The sequence below is a fragment of the Lynx canadensis genome, chromosome A1 (assembly GCF_007474595.2).
Source record: "Lynx canadensis isolate LIC74 chromosome A1, mLynCan4.pri.v2, whole genome shotgun sequence".
Taxonomy (NCBI): Eukaryota; Metazoa; Chordata; class Mammalia; order Carnivora; family Felidae; genus Lynx; species Lynx canadensis.
In genome coordinates this window covers 98,793,596-98,819,279 of record NC_044303.2, presented here as the reverse complement: position 1 = coordinate 98,819,279, position 25,684 = coordinate 98,793,596, and the positions used below count along the sequence as shown (strand labels likewise).

Sequence of the window (25,684 nt, the reverse complement as noted above, 5' to 3'; positions counted from 1 at the left end):
CATTTTAAAATCTACTTTTCTAAATGGGCTAAAAATTATACTAAAATGTAACAGTTTAGCAAGTTAATTAAGATTTCACTGTAACTGCAAATTAGAAGTGCATAACTGCCATGTTATTAAGAGAGAAAATGAGAAATAAAAATCTATATGACACATTTTATTCTATAAATTCAAAACAGCATTATAGCACTGTCTTCTAATTTACATCGACAGAAGCAAAGATACATTCTGAACATCTCTTATTTCTGAAGCTTACAGTTTTAAGGAATGAAACTTACTTATTTTTTACTTTCAGTACTTGAAATGGCAATCATTTAGAGTGTTTTATGTATTTGCCTGTCTTTTCAAAACAGAGCATGCTACTGGTAATTTAACTTTATTTGGAGAACTTGAATAATTGTGGAATAGAGAGATATCCTCTCCTACTAAAAATATGGTTAGTCATCGTTGTGCGTTTGCTTGCTTTTTAATGGGCCTTCTGGGTTTTTCCTAATTGTTGGTTGTGATGCTTTTGTTTCACACTGCTGCCAGTTTACAAGTCTCTGGAGGAAAAAGAAAACCTGCAACTTTCTAATTTGGTAGCTATAACTTGCTATGGACTGAAAACAATCTCATGTTAGTATTTTGTGCCAACCAAGAGGAAGCTGGAATTGACTGGAATAAAAAAAAAAAATTTGTTTCAGTGCATGATCGCTACACAAAGTAATTAAGAATCACGTAAGTCCGGGGCGCCTGGGTGGCGCAGTCGGTTAAGCGTCCGACTTCAGCCAGGTCACGATCTCGCGGTCCGTGAGTTCGAGCCCCGCGTCAGGCTCTGGGCTGATGGCTCAGAGCCTGGAGCCTGTTTCCGATTCTGTGTCTCCCTCTCTCTCTGCCTCTCCCCCGTTCATGCTCTGTCTCTCTCTGTCCCAAAAATAAATAAACGTTGAAAAAAACAATTTAAAAAAAAAAAAAAAGAATCACGTAAGTCCATGACCTACATTTCTTTTCTCTCTTATTTTCAGATCCGTGGTTGTGCTCTGACACTTGAGATGGTCAGAAAGTTGCTTTCACAATAAGCTAAATGGTGCATTATTTTTCTATTTAGGTTTTATTGACAGATACACTCACAAGTGATGTGTCCACAAATTTACTCTAGGCTAAAGATCCATTAAATGAGCTTTCTTATTTTATGACATATTTTGTGATTTATTCAACCAATTTGATCAAGAAGAGGGTTTTCTCAAATTGTGCCATGGAATACTAATTCTGACAGATGGTCTCCCAAAAAGCAGAATCTTCACTCCAATAAGTTTAGGAAATAATGCCAAATTTATTGAGTTTGACAAATGCTCCGTGTATATAAGAATGTGTGCGTGTGTGTGTGTGTGTGTGTGTGTGTGTGTGTAAAACCTATCCAATGAAATGAGCATTCCATAAACCTTATTCTGAAACACAAGAATCTGGAAAGAGTCTAGTGGCCAAGACAACAATGGGTTCATCAAATCCCAACTGATTTTCTTCAACATGGGTTTATGAGAAGAGTTCACTTCCTTTGATTTAGGTTGTTACTATGATTCTGTACGCATAGGCAATCTATGTCACTTGCAGATTAAATGCAATATATTCTCCTTGCATTATTTTTTGCCTGGGAACCATACGCTGACATAGCAGGAACACAAGATCCTGGGTCCCTGAGCGACTCTTTGGATCAGATTCCAAACTAAACTTGCATAGGAGAGCACAGTGTATTGGACAAATAAACTTTTGTTGAGTTACACCTATATTTCAGGGTTCATTTATTATTGCAGTATAATCTGGCCTACCTTAGCCAATACAATAGCTGGATTCTGAAATACAGCAATGCAAAGAGACTTGATATTAGACTTAAATTATAGATGTTAAGATACTGAAAATTCCTTATTCACTCTTTATAGCTCTATATACTTATCAAGAAACAACTGTTATTACACTTTACTTTTATAGGTATTCATTAAATATACTTTGCTAGGCTACTACCTGATAGGAGCTGCTCTTTTAAACCAATAAAGTAAAGTAATATAAAATCCATACAAGGCTCTTACTCTCATAGAGCATACATCTGTATTGTAAAGAAGAAAATGCCTGGTGGAGAATCTGCTCATTAAAAAAAGGATGGCAATTTTCTTATTAGATAATTATATCTAATTTCTGTTCCCTTGCTAAATTTCATTTTAAAATATACTAAAATTATGGCAGTTACAGCAATACACAAAAAAATGAGCCATTACTCACTTTTTTGTTAGAATGACAGATCAGATATTAAATCAAATATGGATATTTCTTTGTTCTCTTTAGTAATGAAAACCTATTTGAGTAGGAAAATCTATTTGAATAATCATTAGACTATTTCAAAATTTATTTTGGAAAAGAAATATTCGAGGCAAACTGGTATAAATTTCACTTAATTGCATAAGAATACAAAATTTTAACTCCTTTTTTCCCCAGCCAAATTCTGTGCATGGAAGTAACACTTCTATTAAGAAGCTTTTCTTAAATTTACAGAACCATCTTATTTTTTAATTATATTCCCAGCAATGTTAATGCATCACTTCCTACCTACATTATAAAATTAATATGCTTTCTATAATTTATAGGGAAAATATTAATGTATTAACATTTTTAAATTTTTTTTTCAACGTTTATTTATTTTTGGGACAGAGAGAGACAGAGCGTGAACAGGGGAGGGGCAGAGAGAGAGGGAGACACAGAATCGGAAACAGGCTCCAGGCTCTGAGCCATCAGCCCAGAGCCTGACGCGGGGCTCAAACTCACGGACCACGAGATCGTGACCTGGCTGAAGTCGGACGCTTAACCGACTGCGCCACCCAGGCGCCCCTGTATTAACATTTTTAACTCTACTTTCAAAAAATAGTCTCCCAAAGACTTCCTACACAATGTTATCATGCATACATATGTACTAAATACTTCTCCTATACTAATAATGGAAAGTATCTATAATGATATATTTTATTTATTTATTTATTTATTTATTCATTTTTAACGTTTATTTATTTTTGAGACAGAGAAAGAGCATGAACGGGGGAGGGTCAGAGAGAGAGGGAGACACAGAATCTGAAACAGGCTCCAGGCTCTGAGCCATCAGCACAGAGCCCGACGCGGGGCTGGAACTCACGGACCGCGAGATCATGACCTGAGCCGAAGTCGGACGCCCAAACGACTGAGCCACCCAGGCGCCCCTATAATGATATATTTTAAAAGGCTGGTAAAGTGTGTTTAAAGTATCTTGAAAATTAACAAATAACAAAGGAAAGTAAGTCAGCTAAAGTGGTGTCTGCTATGTACTTTATGGCTGAAACATACTTGAGATCAATGTTAAGTTGAGGAGTACTATACAGGGTGGCTTAGAGGAGGAATTTGAAGACATGAATTCAATCAGCCCTCATATCTTTACTGTTAGTAATAGCATGAAATAAGACAATTTCGTATTATAATTGCAAATGAGATCCAGTTTTATGACTAAAAAATACCCAAGTGGTTTAGATTTCTTCATAATTTAAAACAATCATCATTCTGTGTCAACTTAGTAATAACAGTCTACCTTCAAGTTCACTAAATATTATAACAATAATTACGTAACTCTAAACATCACAAGTTTTTTGTTATATTTTCCATTGAATGATAACCCTTGCTCTGTTTTTCTTTTCTCTATGCAACTACGCAACTATGTTCAGGTATCAATTCTTCATTAAATTTCTTTTTCTTTATTAATTTTCCTGAGGAAAGAAGTCACAAGATCAAGAACTAATAATAATATCATATTGTTAGAAACATTTCAAATTGTTTTTTAATTTTAACATTTATATTTAATTTTGAGAGACAGAGAGCGACAGAGCACGAGCAGGGGATAGACAGAGAAAGAGGGAGGCACAGACTCCCAAGCAGGCTCCAGGCTCTGAGCTGTCAGCACAAAGCCGGACACAGGGCTTGAACTCACAAACCATGAGATCATGACCTGAGCTGAAGTAGGATACTTAATCAACCGAGCCACCCAGGCACCCCAGAAACATTTCAAATCTAAGAAAGAGCTAAATATGACAACATAGGAGTTTACTGTGTTTGGTAATAAATAAATAATCACTATACAAGATATGACCACTTTTTAGTGAAATGACAAAAATAAAGGCATTATGGATAAGAATTTGGACAGTTTTTTGATAACTATCCCTCCCCCCAACCCCTACGAAAAAATACCCTAGAAGTGTTATTGGCCAACCCAGTATTCAATACGGAGACTATGAGAACCCAGGTAACCTAAAAGGCTACTTACTGGTGAGCAATGGAATTCATTAGACATTATAAGTATTTGTGACTTCAGGAAGGAGATGTTAAGCTCTCAACGTGGTGCACACTGTCTGTAATGAAACAACCCCAAAGAGGTATGTTGTGCCATGATATTCTACATATTAAAAAAAAAAAAAAAAGTTAAGTCCTCGAGGGCATACAAGATAGCCTGGTATGAACAAGGCTCAAGTATTGAACATAAATTCCACAGAGTAGACAGAAAACAGTATCTCTAGAGTCACTAAAAGTAACTTAGTCTATTTTTTATATCATATGATGATGAGTAACTGAAATAGTAGGTATCAAAGTACTTTAATGACTGGAGGGCATTAACCAAATATAAGTGACATAATTATACGTAATTTAGAAAGATTAACTTTAGAGGCACCTGGGTGGCTCAGTCAGTTGAGCGTCCGACTTCAGCTCAGGTCATAATCTCACAGTCTGTGGGTTTGAGCCCCGTGTTGGGCTCTGTGCTGACAGCTCAGTGTCTGAAGCCTGCTTTGGATTCTGTCTCCCTCTCTTTTTGCCCCTCCCCTGCTCATGCTCTGTCTCTCTCTGTCTCAAAAATAAATAAAAACATTAAAATAAAAATTGAAAAAAAAATTAACTTCAAACAAGAGTCTCTGATTTTTAAAACTTGACAAATAGTAATAATTTAATTATCTTATTTTCTATATGTGTTAAGAAATCATTAATATTTTATAGTAAATGACAATAATATATATCACTTCTTTTCACTCATTTGTTACTCCTAGGGATATTGTGGTTATTTCTTAAGGTAGTGTAAAACCATTGCATTTACATAATATTTCAATATATTAAAGAAATCTGATGTCAACTATTTAAATATTTTAATTTCTATGTACAAACACATTTCTCTAGTTCATATAGGTTTTCTTTTTCACTTTGTATTTAGCATGTGAAAAGGTTTCTGTTCATATCCAAATTGCCCAACTGAAACCTAGAGTTTAGTTTTAAAATTGAAGACAATTTTTCAATATGGTCTTGTCTTTAAAGATGGAATCCAAGAAGTTCAATATTCTCCCTTCACTGAAGCAGATGGACTGAAAATACACACGTGAAAAAACAGACAAGACCAGATCGCCACAGGAAAGTGGAAGAGGGAATATGTTTTTTATATAATACACTGAAAGTTCAGTAACTGGACAATATAACCTCCTGCACAAAACAACAACAACAACAACAACAACAACAACAACAACAACAATAACAACGTTAAGAAGGCCCTGTTTCTACATTAATGTGCATCCTTCAGTATCTCAATAGGCTAATTTTAAGTACTCATACTTTTGAACACTAGAGGGAGTACATAAAAGAAAAAGAAGAAGAAGAAGAAGCCAAATACTGATATTACCTAGTTCTTGGGTGTTTTACATAACATTGGGTCTTTGCAACAAACTGCTGGGTTATTTCTTATGGACATGGTGGAATGATTAAAATGTTTTTAAACAGTATCAATTATCCCTTTTTCGATGTCATTTTCCAGTTAATTTAAAATTTATAAATGCCTCTTGGGAAGAAAGGTATACAATATTCAAAAAGCAGCAAAACACAGTGAATGCTGTAAAAAGTAGACATACTTTCTCATTTTAATCTACATATTCTTTTAGAAGAGAGCAGAATTATATCTGAAGCACTTCAAAGAGTTTAAAATGACATCTCTGAGCCTAAGGGAATAATGGGCACTTTCAAATCAGAGCCAGACTTTTATCTGGTGGTGAAGCCCAGAGGTTACACTTCATTTAGGGTTTTATAGAGACAAGGTGTCTCCAGAGTTTCCGTTTTGGAGGGATAACATGGAACCAAAGGTTGGGTGGTTAGAAGCATGAAGACTTGAGGAATTAATATTTTTTTAACACTCGGGGTACCTGGGTGGCTCAGTAAGTTAAGCATCCAACTCTTGATTTTGGCTCAGGTCATGATGTCACGGTTTGTGGGATTGAGCCCCATGTCAGGCTCTGCACTGACAGTGTGGAACCTACTTGGGATTCTCTCTCTTCTCTGTCCCTCCCTACCCTCCTCTAAATAAAGAAACTTAAAAAACATTTTTTTTAATAGCCTGCCTCACACAAAGTAAGCATTCACTGTATGTGCTATTACTGGGAGGTCCTTTGTTCATTTCAAAAGTTAAGAATGTGGGTTGAGTTGAATGAGATGCATTTAGTGTGGTTAAGTAGATTCTGAAATCAAAGGAGGGGAAACAAAAGCTCCCTCCAGCCAACCTACAAACTATAAGCACATGTAATTGGAAGATGAAAAAATCCATGCAGAAGTTGTTTAATAAGCATCTACTATAAACTCGCTTCTTTGGAACTAGTAGATATGCAGTGGAAAGTAAAGGGAATGGTTGGGTCTGTGAGAACTTTGGTGGAAAAAGAGTCTGAAGGGATCCAGTTATTCATTAATTTGCTAAATGAGCACAGCTCACATGACAGCTATTGCTTCAGGAATTTGGAATACGAATTTGGAAATCATGGACCTGTACATGGAATTTAACCACAAGAGTGAATACAAACACCAAGAAGAAGAGTGTAAATAGTTTTTTTTGTTTGTTTGTTTTTCAAAAGAGGATCAAAATTTGTATTCAGATATCTGAGAGGAGGAATAAGTAAAGGTAACAGAAAAAGGAAAATCAGGTGAGAAAAGCATAGCATTCTTCAAGCCAAGTGAAGACAGAATATTAAGGAGACTGTCCGGGCGCCTGGGTGGCGCAGTCGGTTAAGCGTCCGACTTCAGCCAGGTCACGATCTCGCGGTCCGTGAGTTCGAGCCCCGCGTCAGGCTCTGGGCTGATGGCTCAGAGCCTGGAGCCTGTTTCCGATTCTGTGTCTCCCTCTCTCTCTGCCCCTCCCCCATTCATGCTCTGTCTCTCTCTATCCCAAAAATAAATAAACGTTAAAAAAAAAAAGTTTAAAAAAACAAAGAGACTGTCAAATGCTGCCAATAGATTAAATAAAGTGAGGATTCGAAATCAAGTATGATTAAATGAGGATTCACTGACAACCTAGATAGAGGCAGGTGTGGTCCAGTGGTTACAGCATATGTCTGATCAGCCTGAATTTAGACAATAACAGCCTGAGTTTAGACAAAGAGGTGATAGTAAGAAGAGAAGACTCCTCAGGTTTTGTAAAGGGGAACTAGGAATTAGGATGGTAATTTTCAGGGCGAGTCAGGTCAGGAAAGGATTGTACTATCATCTTTATTTTCATTTGTATGCCGAGGGGAATCCTCTGGACCAGAGTGAAAAAGTGAAGGTATAGAAGAGATGTGGAAGATTCTTAATGATTTTCTTGAGTAGATAATCAGAAGCAGGCTCTCCTGCATATGTGGAATGACTGGCTTTCAACCCTCAACACCTTTAATAAGTATTACTGGGAAATGGACCCTCAAGTTCAAATTCCTCAACAGACAACAAGAGTGAGACTTTAAAAATGTTTTTTTTAATTTAAAAATATTTTTAATTTTTATTTATTTTTGAGATGAGGGGGAATGGCAGAGAGTGAGAGAGAGACAGAATCTGAAGCAGGCTCCAGGCTCTGAGCTGTCAGCACAGAGTCCAATGCAGGGCTCAAACCCACAACGTGAGATCATGACCTGGGCTGAAATCAGACACTTAACTGACTGAGCCACCCAGATGCCCCTAAAAATGCTTTACTGAAAATGACATGGTTAGTAATTAAAAGAGAAAAAAATTACTAGATCTTTTGAAAAAGGCACAAATAAGGAAGAGTCGTTAACAACACCAGCAGATGCAAAGCAGTGACACAGTGACTCGAAACATGAAGACTATAGAATGCAAGTCCGGTAAAAAATTGAGATGGTGTCATGATTGTCAGGGATGGTCTCCCAGTTACTCACTGAAGGGAAGCCAGAGATAAAGCCAAATAGGAAACATGGGACCCTGATGTCAAGCTGGGAGGCTGGGTTTGTTCATTTGACATTTTAAGTATCAGGAGGATAGTGTACGATCTTTTAAGCAGGGGAGTGGCCTGAAGAAAGCAGCACATTAAGAAGATTAATCTCGCCTGTGTTTAGAGGATGAATTGGCAGAGAACAAAGGAGAGAGATTAGTGGTAGGGCTATTAAAACATCATCCATGAAGTTTACCACAAAGGGATTAGAGAGGTGGCCGTGGGAAGGAAGGCAGCAGCCAATGTGAAATCCCCTGTTTAGCAAAAATATACAAGATTCATCAGTGATGTTATGCTCTTGTTGCATCATGTACTTTTCTCTCTGTGCCCTTGATGCTCCTTAATAAATATTAGTTCTGTCTTCATTTGAAATGACGGCCCCCCACTAACATGTAAGTTCCACATGGGAGGGGTCATGCATACGTTGCTTACTATGTTATTTCCATTGCGTTGCTTAGAGTAGGCATTCAAAGAAAACTGATGAATAAATGAGTAAGACCTTGGGTTATAGCAAAGAAGTTGGTCAGAAACCAAAGGAAAAAGAAGGGAACAAAAAAATGTGGAAGCAAAGAGGAGGAGACAGAAGGGAAGAACAAGAAAGTGGAAAGCGAGAGATGAAGTAGAGAAGGGAGAGGAGGAAGGAAAGGAAAAAGAGATGATACTGAAGTTAAAAACCCGATCACAGAAGAGAAATTGTGTTCCTGCTGGAAAGTGAGGAGCTGATGATGGACGATGGTTTAAAGGGAGAAATATTCAAAGTCCAACTCCACCATTTGCTCTCCATGAGTGAACCTCTCTGTCTCAGCTTCTCCATACATAGAGCAACCTCATAATAACCTTGTAATAGCCTCACAGGTTAACTAATGAGGGTGATTCAATGAATTAACTCAGAACAGCTCCTGGTACCTGAACAGATGTCAGTCACGTTCTTGTTCTTGTTCTTCTCATTCTCCTCCTTCTCTTCCTTCTCCTCCTTCACCATCATCACCATCATCATCATCACCATCACCGTATTTATTCTGTAACCCGTGCTATACCCCAGAGCTGAGACACCTTTCAAACCTCTCCTATTTCTATAGAAGTGGAACAGGCAGCAGAAGTCTAAACACATTGACAGTTGAGGTGAAGAGCCCCTCCTTCCAGTCAAGGTTGCTATTGACCTTGCTCAGGAACTATGAGTGGCAAGAATAGGAGCACTTAGCCTTGGCCACTGCCATTGTCCCTTCTGAGTCTCTCTTCCTTTCCCCAAATTGTAAAATAGACATGCCGTTCAATTGCTTCAAATTCATCAGGTTAATTTTTCTTTGTGAAGAATGGAAAATGAGATAAGGGGAAGTGATGAATGGAAATGAGAATGTGCCTTTTAAAAGTAGGTTCAGTGAGGGGCGCCTGGGTGGTTCAGTTGGTTAAGTGTCTGGCTCTTGGTTTCAGCTCAGGTCATGATCTTACAGTTCATTGGTTTGAGCCCCACATCAGGCTCCATGCTGACGGTGGGGGGTCTGCTTGAGATTCTCTCTCTGCCCCTCCCCTGTTCATACCCTCTCTCTCAAAATAAATAAACTTTATAAAAATAAATAAATAAATAAATAAATAAATAAAAGTAAGTTCAGGGAAGGAAAAAAGAATCAGGTAAATTTAGGGAAAAAAACCCCAGAGATAATGGTTCATTAAAAAGATGAGAAAGAGAATACAAGATAGGAAAGAAACACAAAGTCCCAATGCTTGAAGGATAAACACCAAGTAAGAGCATAAATAAATAAAAAGCAATATTAAGTAACAGGGAATAAGAAGGCAGAGCTAAAGCAATCATTCTCAACCACAATGACTCCTCCTCCACCTCCTCAAGAGACATTTGGAAAGTCTAGGAACATCTTTAGTTCTCACACGGACATGTTTGGTTGCATCTAGTTAGTAGAGGCCAGAGGTGCTACTAAATATCCTACGATGCATAGGACAGCCTTCAACACCAGAGAATTTTCTGCCCCAAATGTCAATAAAGCCTTGTTTGAGGAAGCCTGAACTAGAGATTAAAGGTAAAGAGGAAAACATGAAAATAGATCAGATCCAGTCACTCTTCTGATCAAAACTACAAAGCCCCCATCGGACTCCAACAAGAGTATTAATCCTTAGACATGTTGCCCTGTGTCCCTCTGATGCCTGCACATACGCTCCTGACACAGTGGAGTCCTTGTTCTTCAGCAAATACCCGGCACACATGCTTCCCGTGAGGCCCTGGGACTGCAGTTCCCCCCACCTGGAGAAGGGCTCCCCTACATATACACACAGGATATTCCTTCACCTTCAAGCTTTTCCTCTGACATCGTCATGTGTGTTTCTCAGCCAGGCTTATTCTGGACCATCCTATTTAAAACTGTACCTCGTCTCTGTGACTGCTCTTCCCATTATAATCTTCTCTTGTTTTACAGGACTTGTGGATTTTGAGTATTTGACGTGGCTTGACAATTATGTTGGTCTGTCTTCCTCATGCCCTCCCCAACCTCTGTGTATGCTCCATGAAGGAATTTTGTCTCTTTTCTAGGTCACTATATCCCCAGCAACAAGAAAAGTGCCTGGCATACAGTAGGTTCCAAACAAGTGTTTGTTGAGTAAATGGATAAAGAGGCTCAGACAAATTCAAGGAATAGTAACAATAATTATAGATACATATACAGTGCTCACTGTATTCATGAGAACTGTTTTCATAAAGTGATTTATGTATAATTAGTTTTTCAATCTCTATACCGAGTCTTTAATGTAGGTAATATTATCATTACCATTGCTGTTTTAAAGAGGAAATGAAGTCAGAGTGACATTAAGAAACATGTCCAATACTGCACAGCAGAGCAATATGAAATCAACTGGTCTGGCTGAGAACTTCCCTGTCTACATGATGTTACCCTCCCTGTATGACAGAGCCTCAGAAATTTTCTATTATTAAAAAAAAAAAAAAACGTAATTCCAAATATTTGTCAAAAACATCCAGCTATCCAAGCAAAGGATAATAAAATTTAAACTTTATTCTATATAATGGAATAAACTTATTGCTGATACTTAAGTTTTAAGATCACAAGTTATTTTCTGGGACACCTGGGTGGCTCCATCAGTTGAGTGCCCAACTTCGGCTTAGGTCATCATCTCATGGTTCGTGACTTCAAGGCCTGCATTGGGCTCTGTGCTGACAGCTCAGAGCCTGGAGCCTGCTTTAGATTCTGTGTCTCCCTCTCTGTCTGCCCCTCCCCCATTAGCTAGCTCGCTCTCTCTCTCTCTCTCTCTCTCTCTCTCCCTCTCTCAAAAACAAACATTAACAATTTTGTTTAATAAAAAAAATCACAAGTTGTTTTCAATTATTGTTTTATCACTATCATCAAAAGTAAAAAAGAAATGGTTACCCAGATAGCTTTTTCAGCCATGGTCACAGTTTTTAGCTGTTTTACTGAAATTTAATTAAAATGTTTAAATTATATACTAACATAAGTTTGGTTGCCCCAATGTATGTAAAATATTAATGATTTATTTTAACAAATTTTACAGAGAACAATAACTGGCTGCTGATTGTTTCCAACCACATACATGTTTACTTGGCAATGGAGAACACTGGGAGAGATTTGTCTCACAAAGAGATTTCTGGTGTTTGTAATGTGAATTGAGATGTTATAATATATTAACATCATATCCAAGAATACTGTTCTAACATGGAATAACCAAGCGACAAATGTATGAATTGGAAAGGCTTGTGCTCATATCCCCAAATTACTAGGTATCATTACAGGAGTTACCACACATTTTACTAAGCAGTGTCCTAAGCAGAAAGAAATCAATTAAAATGGTAAGTGACATGAATGTTTCTCCCATCATTCTTCATTCTAGAATTAACATTATGGCCCTTTACACATTCCACATTGCTTTATTTTTTTTTTATTTTTATTTTTATTGACAGCTTTTTAACAATCATTTTATTTTATTTTATTTTTATGAAATTTATTGACAAATTGGTTTCCATACAACACCCAGTGCTCATCCCAAAAGGTGCCCTCCTCAATACCCATCACCCACCCTCCCCTCCCTCCCACCCCCCATCAACCCTCAGTTTGTTCTCAGTTTTTAACAGTCTCTTATGCTTTGGCTCTCTCCCACTCTAACCTCTTTTTTTTTTTTTCCTTCCCCTCCCCCATGGGTTCCTGTTAAGTTTCTCAGGATCCACATAAGAGTGAAACCATATGGTATCTGTCTTTCTCTGTATGGCTTATTTCACTTAGCATTACACTCTCCAGTTCCATCCACGTTGCTACAAAGGGCCATATTTCATTTTTTCTCATTGCCACATAGTATTCCATTGTGTATATAAACCACAATTTCTTTATCCATTCATCAGTTGATGGACATTTAGGCTCTTTCCATAATTTGGCTATTGTTGAGAGTGCTGCTATGAACATTGGGGTACAAGTGCCCCTATGCCTCAGTACTCCTGTATCCCTTGGATAAATTCCTAGCAGTGCTATTGCTGGGTCATAGGGTAGGTCTATTTTTAATTTTCTGAGGAACCTCCACACTGCTTTCCAGAGCGGCTGCACCAATTTGCATTCCCACCAACAGTGCAAGAGGGTTCCCGTTTCTCCACATCCTCTCCAGCATCTATAGTCTCCTGATTTGTTCATTTTGGCCACTCTGACTGCCACATTGCTTTAGAGAGCCTTCTTTCACACTGGAAGAGGTGGTTCCCTATGATAGATGACCTTCTTCAGGTGCAGTCCCTTAAGCTTATTCATGATTGTATGCTTCATCGTCTACAGCATAGTGTCTTACATAAACCAAGTATTCAATAAATCTTTCTTACTTCATGAAATAATGTCATGCAGGAAAGGAAAAAATACTTTTTTGGGACCAGTTTTAAGAGAATATGCTTAATTTACAATAAGTTCTGGAAACATTTTGTCCTGCATATGATATATCTGTCACATAACCTTTAGACACATAAGCTTTCTATACTCTGGGGAGAGTAGTGAAGTGTGTGTGTGTGTGTGTGTGTGTGTGTGTGTGTGTGTGTGTATCTGAAGTAAATTGTGGATAAACTACCCATTTGCTCCCTGGCACAAAAACCATCAGATTACAGCCATCAGTATTTCTTTTGTTTTCTTTTTATATACCCAGGACTTTTGATCTTGAAAATTACGGAGCTGGGTTTCAAGTAACTACCTGAAAATTAAAAATGAAAACAAAACACACAAGCAATCATTTGTTTTGTCTCATCACCAGAGTTGTTCTCACCTACCCAAGATTCCCTCAGTATCTGTGAAACCTTATTTTCTTGTGAGCTTTTGTTCCAGGAGAAATATCCATGATTTTGTCAAACTTTCAAAGGGCTCTGTTATACGGGAGGAAAAATTAAGAATCACTGATACAAGGTAATTAGTTTGATATATATCTATACCTATAGATAGATAGATAGATAGATATAGATATTAACTTGTTATTTTTCCACAGCATGAATACAGTTGGAAATCTTAGGATAAGATTTGATACTAGGCAAGAGACAAATAAAGGCCAACATACCTGTTAGCTTTTGTGTAGTACTAGAGAAGGGAACCCGTTGGAAATCATTAAATTTGTTTTCTCTAAGCAAGTATGGCGCACATTATCTGTAGCTGAGAATCTGTTTATAGTGTGCCAAACACGGTAATAACTGACTCATTGGGCACAGGTATGTAATTTGGCTCACTTCAATTATTCTACAAGTAAGCATTTATCCCAAATGCCAATTTGAAGTAGCATTTGCAAAGCAGCAAGAGAGAAGACAAAAATCATAAATATAAGTTCTGTCTTCAAATTGGCAATGTTTTTACCTAGAGCGGGGTCTAGAGGCTCACTTCCTTTAGAATCTGCATCTTCTTTCATTCTCAAAAATAAAAATGCCATGTAAAGCTACATCTGTCCTGAGTTGACAGGCCACCTTGTGAGTGTGCTTTGCTGGGACATTACCTAGATATGTCTATTTCCTCCTTTTAATTAATGTTACTTTCTAGCACTTAGTGCCAAAGAAGCACTTACTCTAGGTTCCCAGATCTTACAGGGAATTTTAGCTTAAAGCAGTTATTCCTAATAAACTAACTTTGCATAAAATGAAAACATTTCTATTAATATTATATTGGTAAAAAAACAAGATTTTAGAATAAGGTTATTTCTTGTATCCCTTATGTACATGGGAAGAGGGGTGGCTTACAATCGACATCACCAAAAATAACATGAGAAATCTAATTATAAAAATACACGTGACCTTTTAGTCGGGTCAATAAGTTTGTGTCTGGTAGAGAGTTAAACAAGCTTTTCTCTTCATCAGTCATAGCAGAATGCTATGAAACTCCAAACATCTCAGAAAACTTAAGGATACTGCATCCCTTCTGAGACCGTTTGATAGCATCAAAAGAAAATAAAAGTTTTCCAATTAATTTGAAACAGCAGCACACAATACTATATATCAGTAAGCTCCCGTATTAGTAGCTCCTTTATTTGCTGTCATAATATAAAAAAACTAAGTAGTATTTTATCAACATTTTTTAATACTAAATAGCCAAGATTAATTCTGCAGCACATATTTATTTGGATGATGCAAATTTCAAGGTCTAATCAACTCACTGTTAATTCTGACTTGAGACTGGTGCCCAAAATTGAGTGCCAAGTCACAAAACCAATGACTGTTACCACAAATTAATAATTAACTACAAAACAAAAATAAAAAGATTTATTAGCTTCACATAAAATTTAAAAAAGCAGTGTCCGATAGATGAGTGGATAAAGAAGATGTGGGATATATATGCTGTGGAATACTATTCAGCCATAAAAAGAATGAAATCTTTTGCAACATGGACGGACCTGGAGGTCCATAATGCTAAGTGAAAAGTCAGAGAAAGACAAATACCGTATGATTTTGCACATAGGTGGAATTTAAGAAACAGAAGAAAAAACAAAGAAAGCAAATAAGACAAACAAAAGAACACACTCTTTAAATACACAGTGGTTGCCAGAGGGGAGAGGGGTGAGGGGATAGGTGAGATAGATGAAGGGGATTAAGAGTAAATTTATCTTGGGGCGCCTGGGTGGCACAGTCGGTTGAGCGTCCGACTTCAGCCAGGTCACGATCTCGCGGTCCGTGAGTTCGAGCCCCGCGTCGGGCTCTGGGCTGATGGCTCAGAGCCTGGAGCCTGTTTCCGATTCTGTGTCTCCCTCTCTCTCTGCCCCTCCCCCGTTCATGCTCTGTCTCTCTCTGTCCCAAAAATAAATAAACGTTGAAAAAAAAAAATTTAAAAAAATAAAAAAAAAAATAAAAAATAAAAAAAAAAGAGTAAATTTATCTTGATGAGCACTGAGAAATTTACAGAACTGTTGAATCATTACATTGTATATCTGGCACTAATATAACGTTGTATGTTAATTTTACCTAAAGAAAGAAGAAAAGAAACAATGTCTATATATAGTGCTGCTGGGAGTAAAAATTTGTAAAAATTCCCCGGAAAACTGTTAATATGGATCAAAAGCTCAAACACTTTTACACTCTTGACTTCTAAGAAAATGTAAACAACAACAACAACAACAACAAATTAGGAAAAGTCATAGAGCTTAGTGGTTAAATGTCGGGGCTCTAGCACTAAAATGCCTGGCAGTGAAGTCTCCCAAGTGACCTTGGACAAGTGACTTATCTCTGGCCTCTGTTTTCTTATCTGTAAAATGGCATAACGGTAGAACCTTTCTCATATGCCTGTTTTGAGTATTAGAAGATTTAATATAACTAAATATACTTAAAGAGTACTAAGGCGGAGAGTAAAAATCTAGCTCTTAGCAGTTTTCATTGCCAAAGCAGTTTAAAAATTTTTAGTGATATTTAACAATCACAAAAATTCATAAATTGATAGAATGTCCAACATTAGAGGATTTATACAGTAGTTTACAGCAGATCTATATAATCATTATGATCTAATACTCCTTAAGAAAGCAAAAAATATCACTGCATAAAATTTCATAATTTTATGACTTCATCTATGTTAAAAATATGCATACAAAACGACTGAAAGGAAATATAGCAAAATGTTTAACATATCTATTTCTATTTGACATTAAAGATAATTTTAATTTTCTGTGTAATTTTTAGTTTTTTCCAAACTTTCTATGATATTCATATACTCTATTGCTTCTGAAATGAGAAAAACAAATGAAATTAGTTCTTTAAAACAAAGTACCCATGGGGTTGGGTTTAAGGGAGGGATGCATAAGTAGAGCACGGAACATTTTTAGGGCCATAAAAATACTCTGTATGATACCATAAGATGGATACGCGTCATTACGCATTTTTCCGAACCCAAAGTTTCACAACACCAAGAAAGAGCCATGTTATGAACTGTGGACTTTGGGTGATTATGATGTGTCAGTAGAGCTTCATCAGTTGTTAAGAAATTCACCACTCCAGTGGGGGATGTTGATAATGGGGGACACAATGCATTGTGTGGAGGCAGGAGGTATCCAGAAATCTGTGCCTTCACCTCAACTTTGCTGTGAGCCTAAGTTGGATTAAAAAAAAAACCCACAAAGTCTTAATAAAATACATAAATAAATTTTAAGCTTTTTTAAAAGAAAAAAAGTACTGTTTGTTGTTTACTAATCTATTTTCGGCATGAGGTAGGTTACACACATTTCAAACAGCACTGAATTAGCGCCTATTAGAATTCGAGCCCTCTAATTCCCAAAAATTGCCCACGAAATTTTTCATGAACTAGTTCCATAGAAGGATCTGTAGTTTAATTTGTTTGATAAAATATGTTTTACTCAAACTTGCAATTCTATCTCTTTTGCTACATTTTGATTTAAATACCTGAGATCCTCAAAACAGCAAAGGTAGAAAAAACATAATCCAGGTAAACATGAAACCTATTGCATTGGTTTTATTATCTATTTAGTTCACTATTGCCTGAAGGCACATTATCTATTTATTGGTTTAAGGTTGCTTGAGTTTCTTATCAGCTAATTCCTTGAGTGTTGAATGGTTTTAATGCATAGAAAATAGAGACAGTGAAACATGGTTATTGGTTATCTTTATTTTCTCAGAACCATTCGTTCTTCCAGTAACATGCTAAGCCATCATGCTTAAGACAAGAAAAATAAAAAACCATTTTAGCATTTTGTAAATATACTTGAGTTTAAGGAGTCGGACTGTTGCATAGTGTTGTAAAAGTATAGTTATTGGTACAATTGATTGAACTGTGAAATTCCATTCATTCACAACTTTGGAACTTGGAAAATATTCCAGAGATCATTCTCTATAATTTGTTCTAGTAATGAATTTTACATGCATGGACTTATTAACCAAAAAATATTTGGTAGGATTTCCTAGAGCAATAAACTACAGAACTTGATGTGAATAAGCCATCTGAAAAGAGAAAAACATTTTTTTTTAATTTTTTTTTCAACGTTTATTTATTTTTGGGACAGAGAGAGACAGAGCATGAACGGGGGAGGGGCAGAGAGAGAGGGAGACACAGAATCGGAAACAGGCTCCAGGCTCTGAGCCATCAGCCCAGAGCCTGACGCGGGGCTCGAACTCACGGACCGCGAGATCGTGACCTGGCTGAAGTCGGACGCTTAACCGACTGCGCCACCCAGGCGCCCCAAGAGGAAAACATTTAAAAACCAAAATATTTAAAATTTTTTTTAGTGTTTATTTTTGAGAGACACAGAGAGAGCACAAGCAGGGATGGAGAGGAAAGAGAGAGGGAGACAGAATCTGAAGTAGGCTCCAGGCTCCTAGCTGTCAGCACAGAGCCCGACGCTGGGCTCAAACCCACAGACCCGGAGATCATGACCTGAACAGAAGTCGAGTACTTAACCGACTGAGCCACCCAGGTACCCCAAAGAACAAAAATATTTTGCAGGTAATTGTTAATTCTGTCAATTCTGTTTCCCTCAGTGTCCAAATGGACCGTTTCCAGTGGGGTTCCAAACTTTTCAAAATTAAACTTGTTTAATTTATTTCTCTTTATGACCTCATAAGAAAAATCATGAGTGCTTTCCAGTCCACAGTCACACTACTGACATAGCTTCCCACCTAAGTAGTCCAGTCACTAAGTGATTCCAGGGTGCAGAAAGAATAACTCATCTTAACTGGGTTCTCTATGAGAGACATATCTGCTTAAAAGGCTTAGCAACAAATAAATAGATAAATAGATAAATTATATATGTATACATATGTATATATGTATATATATAATGTGTGTATCTAAATACACATATATAATCATATTTATCAAATATTTAAATTTAATAAATTATACTCATTAAACAAATATGTAACATATGCATATATTCAACCTATTAGCAGCCTTATGACTTCACATTATAAAGTGAAACACAGCAAAAAAGTGCAAAATTATAATGAGTCTAAACTAAATGAGAATATAGCTAAAGCAGCAACGAATTTTGTTTCCAAATCAAAAGGTTCTTTACTACGTATTTCAGTGTCTTTCTAACAAGATCTGTGATACCATATTAACAACAGTATTTGATGAAAAACAATTTACCAGTGAGATCTTCATAAAATAATAGGCAAAGCGATACCCAAAGATGTCAGATTATTTGACAACTATTTTTAAAAAGTAGTTTTTTCTATTTTTCTTAATATAAAAAAAAGTATATGCCCACACCTAATAAACCAATGATGGCTAATTTTATCCCTAAAACTCCAGTTTCACCACTATTTTCTTTTTTTCCAATGTGTAGAAAAAAGCATCATGAATTAATATTGTATCCTAATGCTATTTCCTGTTAATTTCTTCTCCTCTCTACTTATTCAAATTGTAACCACATCTCAAAGATCTAAAATCTTCTGTTTTGACTCTTCATCCTCCCAAAGGATTAATCCCTCATGAAAAACTCAATACATCCAGTTTCAAGACTTGGATAGGTGATCTCCTGTATGTGGCATTGATCCATTTGTGTCAATCATGACAATCTGAATAAATTGTAAGGTCCTTAAAATTCTGTCTTATCATCCTTTTTAAGCTTTGACATTCTTCACCAAAGTCTTGCTACATTACTAACTACACAGCAAATATCATTGTATAAATCTACACACACTAATTCTTATTCTCAATTCTGCTTTTTATTCTCAAGCCCATTAGATCAGAGTGAGAGTGGCCACTAAAAGCAGTAATAATGCCTTTTTACACTAGTGATGTTCAAAGACAGTTAAAATGCATCCCAAACTGATGTTTTGAGGTCACTGAGACCAGAAACTATAAATTCTTCTTCTTGGTAGCCATGAAAAGATAAGACAGTACTTGGCACATAGTAGGTACTCAGTAAATACACTGAATTATGCATAAGGCTTTTCCATTATACTATAGAAGATCAAAAGATCCTCATTATTTCTGAAAATCATTTAAGATTTTACTGAATACCGAGGGTAGAATAAAACTGCCCTTAGAGTTTCCAGAAATCCTGTTCCTTTTCTTCCAAGATATAATCCAATTATAAATGATGAAGCAATGATCAGTAAATAACTAATCATAGAAGACACTCATCATAGTTTTGTCCTAATTAGTAACGTGTTTCAAGCAGTCACTACTATGTTCGAACCTACTCCAATACCTGAATTTTCAAATGACTCAAGTCCAGAAAACTTCTGAAAAGAAAAGCAATTTCAAAATAACCTCCAACACAGGTCCAGTATTATGGGTGCAGAGTTTATGTAAGAATAAAAATGGAATATTCAAAAAAGAATATTGCCTTTTAGAATAGAAAAAGCAGAAAAGAAAAACAAATACCATATGGTGACTGGTAAAGTGATCTAGTCATAATCACTTTTTTTATTTCTAATTTCTGTTCCGAGTTAATAAGAACTCATGGCTAATTTATATCAAGATAGAGTATGGCCTAAAGGCATACCATTGACAATAAAAGAATTAGATTCTAAATATAACAGTTTTTGTTCAATATATACCAATGATAAACTGCCAGAATACTGAATCTAACCAATGATGAACAGTGAAATTCATGTTTACAAGTCACAGATCTAGAGACCAACAAGGTTTGCAATTTTACAGTTTTAAGTTACTCCTCCATACAAAACTACATCAAAGATATGTTCAATCACATGTGCAGTATTATCTTCAAAAGATAAATGCTGGACAACTGCAAGATGTCATAGGTTAAACATGCCCTATAAATATTTGTTCTCAAAATAACTATCACTCACATTACATAAATGACCAATGCTCTGAGATTCAGCCTTAGCATATACAACTCCGTGCGTAAACCTAGGATGATGATAGCCTCACAGAAGTAATTAACAATCCCACGACATCATTTATCATTCATAAATTTCACTCTCAGGGTAAGATTTTTACACAAAAGGCCCTGGCAGCCAATCAAAGATTCCAAAGCATTAAGTCAAAATTTTATTTCTGGATCTGTCTGGAAGATAGATCCTTTCATTTACTTGGTTGTACATTATTTACGTTTTCCCATACTCTTAATAAACGACCTGTTTTTGGTTTTTTTTCCCTTATAAAGCCTCAAATAAATGAAGACACAGAAAGAGGGAAAGAGAGACCCACAAATTTTCTGATTTCCTTCTTTGGGATTCTAATCAAGAGTCTTAGGGAGGTTAAAAGTTTCAATGTAGATCTATCTGGTCTCCAAAAGCCTATAGAATAATGAGGCAAAGCAGAACCAGGCCCATGTGCAGTTCCTGTTTATTTATTCTGTCTAAAATAGACAGTGGAGTGACACATCGTAACATAAGGAAGCATGTGCCCATAAATGCAGACTTTTGACTGCCTTTTTTCTTAATTCCAGCCTCCTGCCTTGACAGTAAACACATGACTTTGCTGATAAAGGTTTCCCACACTTCCTACCGTAGAAACCTCAACTACTACAAAATTTTGCCAAAAGGAACATGCTCAAATTTGTTCATTTTTTAAAACGCCATAATGTTTCAGATGAAAACACAGCCTGACAAAGACGTCAAATAAAAGAATAACAAAGAAACGAACAGCATCTTTAGACTTGAATGTCAATGCATAACCTCCCCATCTGTCAACCAGTTGTGAAGCAATGATCCCAGAAAAGCCCTGCAAACACGAACAAGTTAGATCCTTGCACCGATCATCTGTATCAATCTCCACTCTCAGGACCTCAGTGGCAATTATGCTCTATGGAACAACCTATAGAAATGGCATGTGCCACCGGCAAACCGAACCCTGCCAATGAATGGGCCATTTTAACAGATTTTCATTCGGTAACGCGCGGAGTTCAGTTCCTAGAGGTAATGGGAAATCGGGGGAGAAAGGGAGTTGGGCTGTGGGGGAGAGGGGAGGGTCTCTTTCCTCACGTTTGGATTGGAAATTGGATGCAGGAGGTTAATCTCTGGAGGCCAGACATCCAAACAACCCTCAGTCTCCTCCCACTTGGCCTCATGAACAGGAATACAATTTTGGACCTCGCGTCTGCCCCACTCCTTCCCTTCCCGCCGCGGCCACCACCTTAGAAGTTACAGTCTGAGCTCTGGCACAACTGCGGGTGCGGACGCCCGGACCGAGAGCCGCACCAGACGTCCTTAGGGAGATGAACAGCGGACTGGGACTCGGCCACCAGCTCCGCGAAGCCACCAGCTGCCGCCCGGCCGGGCTCGCGGGCGACCCCACCCCTCCCCCCACCCCCCTCGCCTGGAGCAGCCGCCGGAGTTACGCAGCCTCAGCCCCGACACCTCCCCGGCTGCTTTCAATCCTGATCACAGGGGATAGGTGTGGGAGGCCAGAAGTGGAACAGAGGGTGAGGGTGAAGGGGCAGCGGGAAAGAACCCAAACAGTCCGGTTGGCAAGAGCCAGGACGCCAAGTGGCAGGACCCCGGTGCACACACACCACACACGCGCACACGCTCACCCACGCGCCCCGCTCCCCCGGTTCAAAGCCAAGCGGCTACAAGATGGGAGCAACGCAGGAGGTGGGGTGGCGGGAAGGCCCGGAGTTACGCGGAGCGACGTTAGGAGGGCAGGGGATGCTTCAGGAACTGCGAAAGTGAGAAAGTCCCAGACCCCCGTCTCCATCCCCAAGTCTGGGCTGCCCTGCCTGCAGCCCCGGTCGCCTTCCACCCAGCGCAGCTCGGGAGGCGGGGAGGGGAGCCAGAGCCGAGCTTCCCCCAGGCTGCCCTCCCCGGCCTGGCCCAGGGCCCGGAACCCGGCCCCCCTCCAGCCCCGGCTTGGGGAGGCTGCCAGGCAAGGAGCGACTTGCCAAAGGACTCTGGGGGAGCAAGAGGGCAGGACAGGAGCATTTTGCACGCTCCGGCCGGGCTGCTCATTTCTTCCTCTGTCGACACACCCCCAGTGAGCCCCCCTTCCCCGAAAATACAGGCACAGATACAGAGACACGCACGCGTTCGCCCTTCCCACGATCCCAGGTCCATCGATTAAAAAAAACACTAGTTGATTTCTTCCTGATTAAAAAGGAAAAAAAAAAAAAAAGTGCAGCAACTCTTTTCAGGAGTCGCCGGAGCAAGGAAAGTCCGTCTGCAGGCGTCCTTCTATAGTTTGCTAGGAGTTAAGAAATCTGGCGGTCCCCACTGAGAACCGGACCGGAACCCCGAGGGGGCGAAAGGTGACGAACTCCTTCCCCACCCCCGCGCCTCTCACCTCCTTAAGTTCCTTGGCCACGTCCTTCAGGTCGCCCAGTACTAATTCCAGATCCTCCACGATGATCTTGATCTGTTCCTTCACCTTGGTTTTGGAGGCTGCCGGCGGTCCCTCGGCTGGACAGGACGAGGAGGGGGTCCCCTTGGACTTGGCTGACATTCTCTGGGGGCAGGCGAGGCAGGTCAGCACAGGCGGGCGAGCGGAGGCTGCTGCGCGCCCCCGTCCCTGGCGCTGCTGCGGCCGCTGCCGCCACGAGCCCCCCGCATCTTGGACGCTCCCCGGGCAGCGGCGGGTGGCTGCGCTCGGCGCTCGGCAGGGCGGCCGCACCGTGGTGCTGCCATCAACTCCCCGAGACGCGGCGCTGGGCGCGGGGCTGCAGACGGGCGAGCAGCGCGCCTGCGCCTCCTCCCGCCGCCGCCCGCCGCTCTCGCGCACACACGCGCTCGCTCCCCGCCCGCGGAGACGGCCGCCCGGCCGCCGCGCCCCGGGCCGTCAGCTGCAGTCCCCGCTGCCCGGCGCTCCGGGAGCTCTCGCCCGGCACGCGGGCGTCCGCGAGCAGGGACACAAGTCCGCGCCCTGCCCGGCCCTGGCCGTCATCCCGAAATGCCCTCGTCTCCGCAGCCGACTGGGGGGGGGGGGGGATCTTCTCACACCTAGCCGGCTTACTTCCTTCTCCCCCTCTAGCAGAGCCCTGGTTCCCCACCACACTTTAGGACAAAATGGAAAGAAACCCCCCTCCCCCCCGTAGGGCCAGGAGTTGCGTTTAGGGGCAGTAAAGCGACCGTAAGTGTTTATCGAGGACCCAAGTATGTTCAGAAGGCCTCCAATCATTCATTCTCCTAGTTGATCTGGGAGTTACACAGAGGTGTTCCTACTTCTGCAGGAAAAGAGAGAGAGACAGAGAGAGAAATGTGCACAAAGACCCCTCACCCGTGGAATAATGAAATGCAGCCACAGTTCTTGAACGAGGTTGCCTAGTCCTGCTGATTCCACAAAACTAATAGCGGATGTATTAATTTCACGTCCCCACACCAAAAATCCCTCAGGGAGACTGAGTCATCTTGGCTGTACTTATCTGGGACAGGTCCTCTCTCTCTCTCTAACTATTCTTTCTGTTTTCATGACCTATGCTGATGTATGTTTGGGTAGATACGCTGTCTGGATCTCCTCTTGAAAGAGCTGAATAAGAAGAGTTTGCCTCCAACTTTTTTTTTCCCCCATCATTTTTTTTTTTTTAATCTCCATTTCAAGCCTTTCGCTACTAAATAGGAAATAACTTTCTGACTGTTCTGCCAAAAGGATCCAGGGAGGAGAGCTAATAGGAAGCCTTCAGTCTCATTCTCAGTAGGTGGCTCCCATTCTCATTAGCTAAAGTTTTAATTTCCTTAGTAACAAACCCATGGGCTATTAGCTACTGACCTCGCAGGATGGTTTTACTTTATTGTCTTCAGTGCACACTACTCCAAATCATTATTTTAATAGGCTTCCCATTTTGGCCATGCCTTAGCAGGGCCCTTGTTTTTTGCTTCTCACACCCTAGGTTGTCCCAACAAGCCTCTTTAGATGAAAAAAATCTTGGCACTTCTCCCCTTCTGACTTCCTTAAGCCCTCCGTAATCAATCACTGTCTTAATTCTGAACACCTTCCCTTGACAAAATCATTGGAAGTCTTATATGAATATGGAAAAAAGACGCACCGGAAGAAAAAAATAGAAATTTAGATAGGATGTCTCAGCAGGAGCTGCTGGGAGACAATTAAAATAAGGAAAGAATAAAAGAACCAGTGTGCAGTAAGAAAATTGGAGAGGAGAAAAAGGAAGAAATAATTAGAAGTGTTCAATAAGCAATATGCTCAACGTCTCTGAGGTAGGGAGAAGAGATTTTTTTTTTCTAAGTTCCTTTATCTCTGCAGGTTCTTTATTTTATAAAGATGTAACAGTAAAAATAATTTTATCAGGTTTACAAACTCTCCTACTGGAAATTTCTGATCTTTAATGATAGCTTTATTTTATATGTGAATAAAGATAAATGGTCAGAAATGGCAGGAGAGCATGAGAAAAAAAAAAGGAAAAATGCTTTTTCTCTAGCTTTGAATTGTTGACTCTCAGTTGTAGGCAGGTAGATACAGAAGCCCACAAAACTCAAAGTGTCAAGAACATTGGAGAGGAGGAAAAGAAGGGATGTTTTCCTTTCCACTGACAAAAGAATACTCTTACAACTTAAGAATATATCCAGGCTACTCTGAATCTCCTTCACTAAAGATAAAAAAAAAATAAATCTGTTGTCCTAAGATATCCATTAGTATTAATGAACTAAACTATTCTGGCTCAAAATCAAATCATAATTATCGCTCTAAAACATACCATCCATATCCATAGCACAATTTATTCTTAAATAATGGCTGTCACCTGTCTAGATCTGTATTTGAATATAATACAGAGTCAAGTGAAAGGGGACTTCCAAATCCAAACTAGAAAGCTGGTAGGACCCACCAGGGGTGGCTACCACGATCTTCCAGTTATTAAACAGGTATGGGTAAAATATGCCTAAAGAAGAAATTCTTACAAAGAGAGTTAAAAATATTGAAGAGAAGGAAGCAGAATGAAAAGGACACATAAAGTCTATTTACTTTTTTTTTTTTTTTACACTTACGGAAAAAACATAATTTATTCCTTTGGCTTACCCTGGACTCTCTCAGAGGTTCATATATGAAGTTTTAAAGCCAAATTATGGGGACCACACCGCAAAGTGACACATAG

General features: G+C 39.1%; 1 protein-coding gene across 1 annotated transcript in view; it reads right to left on the bottom strand.

The window, feature by feature from the left end:
* The window catches only part of PRR16 (proline rich 16), a 202,103-nt gene extending 178,967 nt beyond the window's left edge, over positions 1 to 23,136 (bottom strand). The window contains exon 1 of the mRNA XM_032592718.1: positions 22,927 to 23,136. Within this exon, the coding sequence (XP_032448609.1) occupies positions 22,927 to 23,085 (159 nt within the window). The 5' untranslated portion in view covers positions 23,086 to 23,136. The remainder of the gene's footprint in view (positions 1 to 22,926) is intronic.
* Positions 23,137 to 25,684: the final 2,548 nt, after the last annotated feature.